This window comes from Merops nubicus, unplaced genomic scaffold (assembly GCF_000691845.1).
Source record: "Merops nubicus isolate BGI_N331 unplaced genomic scaffold, ASM69184v1 scaffold21044, whole genome shotgun sequence".
NCBI lineage: Eukaryota > Metazoa > Chordata > Aves > Coraciiformes > Meropidae > Merops > Merops nubicus.
This window is the reverse complement of record NW_008603987.1, coordinates 8,655-17,239: the sequence shown is the minus strand read 5'-3', so window position 1 is coordinate 17,239 and position 8,585 is coordinate 8,655. Positions and strand designations below refer to the sequence as shown.

Sequence of the window (8,585 nt, the reverse complement as noted above, 5' to 3'; positions counted from 1 at the left end):
AAAAGATGAGACCATTTTTGGTCACCTCTAAGTACAGCAGGCTAAATTTCAGCTGTCAGTGTACAGTGGTTGACACTCTGCTCCCTGTCTGAGGTAGGCAAGCAGTATTCTCTCCAGGAGCTTCCAGAACCATCCCTTCAGGGTACATTCCCAATGCATTTCTACGCTGCTCTGAAAAGTGAGCCATTAATATTCACTTCTGAGTGAGAATCACGTCAGGACTGAAGCTGCCTCAGAAAGATGCTGGCTGACAGGATGACACTCTAGCTCCAGGTGATCTTTATTTTAATATGCTGTGGATTAGAGCTTTTTTAAACTACTGTGCACACTTCTGAAGAGTCAGACTGCGTCTCAATTACATCATGCAGATTTGCTTTCCTGCACATTTTGGATCCTCACACATTCCAAGATCCAGCATTTCATCAAGGAGACGTATCTGCAGGCACTGTGACAGCTGCTGCCTGGCTCTCTGAGCCTGCCCTGCTTTATCTGGGTCACACATGGCATCTTCCCTGCACCTTGAAGCAGGTAAAAGGTCTGCTCCTTCTGACAGTGAGACACCACCACTGAAGTAAAGCCATCTTAGCAGGAAAATCATACCTGAGGACAGACTTCCCACTGCACGTTTGGAATCACCTGCAGGCAGAGCTTCTGCAGCCAGCCACGTCCTGCCCAGGCAGCTCAGTCCAGCCCTTATTCTTGGCACTGCTGCAACTTCACCAACCTCAACAGGGGTTACCACAGTCTGCAAAGGGAGTGTGTGCTCAGTGGCTCCCACCCACAGCAGCATCCTGGCCTGGGAACACTTCCCACAGCCCCAGGGCTGGAGGTGGGATTCTCTCCACGTCACTGCCTCTGTGGAGTGAGGCTGCACAAGGGTGCAGCCTTCCAGCCACTTCCTATTGGGGATGAAATCTGCTTTCAGAGTTTTGCAGGGGATCACTATGTTGACTGCTAGTTCTGGCAATGTTCCGACAGGAGAATGTTCCACTCTGAAGATTACATAAAGTAAGAAAAATCCCCCTAAGAACTAAATCCAAGTTTTGTCTCATTTACTAGCAGTTAGAATTATGCCAAAATCAATATTAATAGTAGGTAACTGCTGATGCTTACAATGAACAAATATTACTGACTGGATGACTGCAATACTTATTAAATATACATTACTTAGTAGGGGAAAACATCATTAAAGTTTCTTATGCAGAAAAAAACATACACTGCAAAATCACTGTGATGTGCTGGGAGTACCCAGAATGGCAGCCCCACCAATAAAGCTTTACTAACCCTTGCTCTTCAGCTTCCACTGGATTATGTGGCTGTCAGCTTGATCTGCTCCTTGCTATGTTCCAAATATAATCAGTGCTTTCAGGGCTTTATGTGGGGCTGAACAAAAGGCTACAAACCACAAACAAATCTAGATCTTCATTTTGAGGTACCATGGTAGGATAAACCTGCAAGTGAGAGCAGAGCCCAGTCAAAGGAGTTGAGATTGAGATGTGATCTCTGCAAAACTACTCAGCCTTAAAGGAGAATGAAACCAACCCATAAGTTCTTTACCAAAGGAAGGGAAGACATTTACTGAAACATTCACTGATGCTCCACTGGAAAGTTTTGTAGGACAAATCATTTTCCCCTCTGCTTGGAGTCCAGGCTAAAACTAACAGACAAAAAACCAACGTGACCCAGTTTTCTTGTTCCATGACTGAACAATTTGCACAGCTCTAAATATAAAACTTGTTGATAAGGTATCTGCACTTGCTGCAAAGGCAGCTTACTTCAGAAACTGCACCAGGCAACACGTTGGGTATTTCCAGCCGTGCTGCAAACCCTGCTTAGCAACACTGAGAGAACCAGCCACGGGTTGTCTCCTGGTTTTTCCTTTATCCCCGCATATAAATAAGCATGAAAACCCATTTTGAAATTATAAATATATTTGTGTTATTTATAATCGTGGCACTACACAGTGAAAATCATGTCATTTCATTTTTCTTGAAAGAATCAGATCAGAACAAGACAGGACTGATACAGAACATCCTCCCACTGTCCTCCTGAATTCTGTTTCAGTGTTTTCAGAAATAATAATCTTAACAACAGCACGTTAAGTGGCATTGAAGAAGCTGTAGAGCTAACAGAAATAAACACTCTCATCCTGGTTTTGACCTCAGTGTGGCACAACCTCCACTGCGAGCTCAGCCAGTGCAGTGACTCCTCTGATGCCAGTGGTGTGGAACTGGGAGGAGACCAGCTCAGCCCCATCTGCTCCAGCCCAGCCCCTGGCATTGCACACACAGCCCCGCAGTGGCTCCCTGCTGCGTGTCCAAAGCACATGAGAGAGAGAAATAGTTGTCATCATCTTCGTGTTACAGGGAGAGAAACTGAGGCACAGCCAGGGAGAGACTCGTGGAAGGTTTTCTAGCTGAGCACTGTTAGCTGGGGACAACACCAGTGCTGAGTCCTCACCTCGTGTCCCATCTGCTGGCCCCCAGCACCCCGTAACACACAGGGTGTCATCCCCCTGTCTGCCTGAGTCAGTACAACAGACACAACAGACTGGAATAACTGGTGTGAAACCCCATCCACATTAACTGAGCAAGGCAGCATTTGAACCAATGAGTGTTCTTTGAGAAATAACAGCATTTACAGTAAAGAGATGCTACTTTTTATCAGATCTAATTCATTTATAATAGCATACAGTCCTCAGATTATTACTGTTATTCTTTACTTTAAGCCTTCACAGCTACTCTAGATAATACTTTAAATACACACAGCTTTAAAAAAATATTTCCATTACAAATATTTGAAAAATATACTTATCCTAAAAAGCTGTCCAGCACTATTCCAAAAATCTCTTGTAATAAATGTATTTTTACATTTTAACAAAAATATCTACTGTTATATAGAAGAGCTCAAGTTTTGACAAATACATAATACAGTCAGAAACATCTCAGGCCAGATTCCACTCTTGTTTACACAGTTGCCAATTTGGATCATGGTGTTCACTTCAGTTGTGTTACTCTAGTATAATCAGGAGCAGAATATAGCCCTTAGTGGTTTAAAATAACTAAGTGGACTGGATACTGGTTTAAAATAACTAAATGGACTGGATGCTGCATCAGTTACTTGTGCCTAGCATTATAGGGAAGGGAAATCCTTTACTTCATTGCATTTAACAATGCAAAATAAAGTTATTATTAGTATTTGTGCCATGACTGAAGAGATGCCAGGCAGCTGCAGAGGATGACTCAGAGCTAGAACAGTATTTGCTTAGAGAAATCTTTTTTTTTTTGACTGAATTGCTTTCATTAAATGGAGAATGAATATTTATAGAGAACATTTGGAGAGAGAAAATGCCAACCTTCCTATAATGCTCTCTACAAATCTAGGAATCATTTTAATTACATTTTGTAACTTAGAAAGTTGTTGAGCTTAGTGGAATCTTCCACTACTTAGATCTAGGAAGGGCACTATTTGAAATTGCTTCCACACTGTCCAGCTGAAATGCCTCCATCCAGCCTCTCCTTTGCAGGCTGCATTTAGAACAAAGACTCACTGGAATCTGCATCTCATCGAGGGACAATTGGAAAGCTGGGACTTAGTCTTTTTAAACAATGGAACCTTTTTTTTCCCCTTTTTTCCTCCAGTCTTCATCTTTAAATGCCTTGCTTGATTAGGGATGAGAGGAATGAAGATGGTCTCCTTGCACCAGGTTGCAAATGTAACCAAAGGCAACAGTCTCAGATGCAAAGTGCAACTCCCTCCCCTGCCTGTCAGGAGGTGAGAAGGGAACCTCACACGTTGTGACTTCATTTAATTCATGTTTAAACCTTTTACTCGTTTTCTTCCTAGGCTAGACTTTGGCTGATGATTTAGTAACTTATAAACCAAGGAAACTGAAGTGTACAGACTGAGCTCAGTCCTCACTGTCGTCGTCGTCGTCATCGTCATCTTTACTGGGAGCACATCTCTGGAAGCAGTGCACGAGGGTGGCCAGGAAGAAGCTGGACAGAATGGCAGCGATGGACACTGCCACTCCAGAGAAGATGATGATAAAAAGGTCTGTCAGGGACAAACTAAATTTGCATTCACTAAAGCTGACCTCAGATAATTCGTTCAGAAAGATTCTTCTGTTTTCTACAGGCAGGGAACACTGGATTTCATGGAGACCTGCGAAGAAAAGGGAAACAAATCAGCAAAAAATTGACCAATCCTTCTGTTACTTCTGTCAGAGACTGGCTGGAGAAAGGTTTTAGTGTTAATTCTAGGGTTTTGTACAAAATTTCAGAAAAAAAAGTGGAAAAAGAACTGTCACTATTCAAAAGCCATTAAATAACCCCCTGAGTGGCTCCTGGAAATTGTTATTTCACCTTCAGTCTTCCTGGAGGTCAGTTCTGACCTGGGACCATGATTTTTAGGATTTAAAAAAGTAAATGTTGAACCCTGGATGCATCTAAATCTAGAGACCTGGAAGCACTTCCCAGTCACTCCAACTGAACACAAATTCTGACTCCAAAACAGAGTAACAGGGATACTGAAGTTCCTTCCACACCTTGGTGCCCTCTGTTACTTTTTCCATGGAGTCACAGAAGTGCAGTTGTCTTTTTCTCCCCGTCAAAACGACAGCTTAGGGTTAAAGGATGCATGACTGGCTGATTTCACTTTTTCTCTTTGACTCTCATAGAGACATGCAGACCAGCAGATATTATTCTTAGATGCTTAGAGCTGGGTTCTTCACAGTGAAAGCAAAAAAAAAATCCAAATTTCAAAACTGGTGAGACTATAGTTTGAAACAGGACAGCAAAAGCACACAGCTCACTGCATATGCCCAGCTCCCTCCTCATTCCCAATGGGAAGACCACCTAGAAAATCAATGTACCACTGCAAATTCATTTGAAGAGGAAGCTCCTTGTTAATAGGAAAAGATCACTGCAGTATTTGGGCAGAAAAGCCTGGTCCAAGTGAACATGGCACCTAAACAAACTCCATTTCACTTGTAGAAAAAAGTTTCTATACATCTGTGTCTGTGTAAAGCCAGCCCCTGCAACAGGAGTTGGGACCTCACCAGAGCTGCTGTTCCCAGGGCTGCTGGGCCAGGCTCTAAAGAGAAGGAGCCCAGGGAACTATAAAACAACTCCACTTTTTCTATTTCTGACAAGCTGCAAAAGAAACTCTCCAAGTGTCCTCACCGGCCAGGTTTTAGAATGACCTCTGTGCTGGAGTGGCCTTGAGCTGGAGTGTCAGATCTAAGCCTCCATAAGAAAGGAAGTAGAAAAAGAATATATTAAAAAAGAGACAGGGCAAAAAAGACTCCCAAAGAAAACTATAGTTATAAGCAGCCCTATATACTGAGCCCCTTACCTCTAGAAAGGACTGAGCATGGCAGGGTTTGGTATTTGCCCAGGACCCTAGAGATGGAGAAGTAAGAGCCCAGTTACTCACTACCAGCAGCAGTTTTGCTCAGAACTGAGCCTGCAGACTGTGAGCTCTACTCCTGTGTTCCCAGATGTTCCACCAAACATCACAACACACAGGACACAGGTAGAAAAGAATCTGCAGCAACATATCAAGTCACTTAGAGGGTATTTCTTGCTATGAGAATCAGGGTACTGTAATGATTTTGGGTCTGATTACACAGTAATCAGAAACAAAAAAGCCCCACTCCATGTAGCTGTGGGGACTGGGATCTAGGTCACGTTCTCAAACCAAAGAGATTAGATGGGAATCTCCTACTTCCTTTATTAGAATCATAGAATCACAAAGGTTGGAAAAGACCTCTAAGATCATCAAGTTCAACCATCACCTAACACTACCATGACCATTAAACCCTGTCCCCAGGTGCCATGTCCACACGTCTGTGAACCCCCCCAGGGATGGGGACCCCAGAACCTCCCTGGGCAGCCTGGGCCAAGCCCTGCTCTGTGACACTCTAATGTGCTAGCTTGGCCTCAAGTTTTTACAGAATTCTTGGTCACTGAGAATAACAGATGTCAACAGACACAATACAGCATCCCAAGCAGGGGCCAGCACAAAGGCCTTGCCAGCTCCCAGCCAGAGTCTCAGCCACCCCACCTATGCATTATCTTTTCAACAGGACAGGAACGAGCCAACCTCTCCTACCCACACACAGGGTGGGCTGTTGAAATGGGGCTGGAAGCAACCTAGGAGGGCTACAGAGCTCGGTGGGAGCCCATGCCAGTGACTGGGTGAGAGGAGAACATCTGTGAGGCCATCCTGGTCAGTGAATCCTGTTCCTTGCCTTGTCGTGATGCTATTGCAAAGCCAAATACAAGTAATGGAAGGTTTTCTTTCAGCTCCAAAGAGACTTTGGAACACACTGTCCATTTGTAACAGTAGTTAAGACTAGCAGGAGTTGCTTCTCCCAAAGCTAATGCAGTGGTGATGGCACCAGGGCTTCCAACTGCTTACCTGAGACCATCATACTCTGCAGGTCACATGCATGTCTGCTTAAGATGACATGTCAACCACAGCATTTCATCTGTCCTCCCACAGCAGGGTTACTTTCTGTGCATTGTTTAAAAACAGGTTGTCCTATGCCATAAGATTCCAGTTTGTGTGGAGAACTGATGGCCTGGACCCCACCTGTCCCATTGCCTAACAACAGATCCAGTTTTGTTCTTTCCTTGGGCAGGAGGTAATCCCAGGTCACCAACACCCTCTGGATGACCCATGGACAAAGCATGGAAAACAGGTTGTCCTATGCCATGAGAATCCAGTTTGTGTGGAGAACTGATGGCCTGGACCCCACCTGTCCCATTGCCTAACAACAGATCCAGTTTTGTTCTTTCCTTGGGCAGGAGGTAATCAACCAACACCCTCTGCACGACCATGGACAAAGAAAGCATGGCTTCTGTAAGGTGACCAGGATTACACTGAAGGTGTGGGGTTTCTCTTCTGGGTGATTCAGTTGCACCCAGACTGGTTTAACCCAATCCCCCAACTCCCAGGGGACAGGAGAGAGCCACTCAACCTCAGGGCTCTGCTTTCACACCTTCAACCACTTGAATGGTGTCATTTGTTTGTAGTCTGGTCATTTGTTTTGTGTTTGGGTTTTTTGGTTGTTTTTGGGTGGCTGGTTGGTGTTGTGGTTTGGGTTTTGGTTGGTTGGTTGGTTTTGTTTGTTTGGGTTTTTGTTTTTGTTTTTAATTCTGTAAAACCTCTTCAATTTATTCTGTTAAAAAATCAGCCAGGCTTCTTGCAAAGGGCATCACAAAGAAGTTTGATATTTAGTGCTTGGCTGCAGCAGGAAAACCTTTGATGATAGTTATATATATCTCTCTCTCATTGCTCCCACAACACGTTCAAAGAGATGCTTCTCCATACCAACAAACCTGTAAATGAAGTAACAAGTGTGAGTGTTATAAATACATAGCTTATGCTGCCTGGGCCAGGCCACCACGTTGTCTGTGCTCACTCCAGCTGGCCCAAGGACAACGTCACACACCCACTGTCCTGCCCCACAGTCTGAAGAAGCAGATGTCCTTCACTGGCAAGCTGCAGCATGCTGTTTGCTTTTAAAATGGGAATGCTTTGAAGTCCCAGTCACAGGACAGGTGCTAGATTCTATATAGGCTTGTCTCTTAATGCTGAATAAATAAAATAAAATGAAAATGTGGGTCTCTACTTTGAGGATCACATTGTCTAAGCACCAAGGGAAATGTGAAAACGTTGAAATTCTAGAACCATAATGTTAAAAGGAGAGGTATGTTTTTAAAGAGAAAAAAACCCCAACAGGTGTGTTTATAAAGAAGGAGGGTCCCAGGGAGAGTTTATTTCAGTGACAATCCCTCATAAGTTTTAGAACAATCTGACCTGGAGATGCCTTAATGTTAGAGAAGTCTAACTCCTCTGAAGGCTAGCACTGAAACCTTGACAATAAATTATAGGCAATTAAACAGCAGCTAGATCATAATAAACATTTACATTTTAAAAAGAATATATAACTTTATATTCATATTATAATTATATTCTGCAAATAAAAATTTGTTTCAGTAAAGGACTATGCACAGGTCTGCTGCTCTTGCAGAGTCAGAGCCTGAAATACTTCCCCTCTAAAAATGAAGCTCTTAGAAAATGGATGCAGGCTGAAACCAATCTTTATCCAAATAATTAACCAATAAATTAACGAAAACAGACTGACAAGGCTGTAAAGCCCCAAGTTATAACTGTACTGATCTTCCCACCTCCAAAAGCCCCCAAAAGCCCTGACACCAGATCCCGTTAGCATTCTGCTGGCACTTTGTAGCCATAATTCCACCACGTTTCTCATCAGATCAGGAATCTTCAAGCAGTACACTGGCTGGACCATCCAGTGTACCTGATCTGGGATCTGACCTGGGTTTTCCTGGGCTGAGCTGACCGATGACATGTGTTGTGGGGTTTGTGATCTATTCCTCCAGCTACAGACAAGCAGCAAGAGGTATCACTTGCTCCAGGTCTACCTGACTCTGCTTTGAAGGACTCCTTGGGAATTTCTGGTTTTGCTTATTTCTAATAGTTATGTTAACAATATCTTTTATTGGAGGCCTTCTGAAATTCATTATTTATATAGGCTGGGGGAAGAGTGGCTG

General features: G+C 43.6%; 1 protein-coding gene across 1 annotated transcript in view; it reads right to left on the bottom strand.

The window, feature by feature from the left end:
• Nucleotides 1-3,910: 3,910 nt before the first annotated feature.
• LRRC38 (leucine rich repeat containing 38) overlaps nt 3,911-8,585 on the bottom strand; it is a 13,329-nt gene continuing 8,654 nt past the window's right edge. Inside the window, exon 2 of the mRNA XM_008938874.1 lies at nt 3,911-4,164. Within this exon, the coding sequence (XP_008937122.1) occupies nt 3,911-4,164 (254 nt within the window). The remainder of the gene's footprint in view (nt 4,165-8,585) is intronic.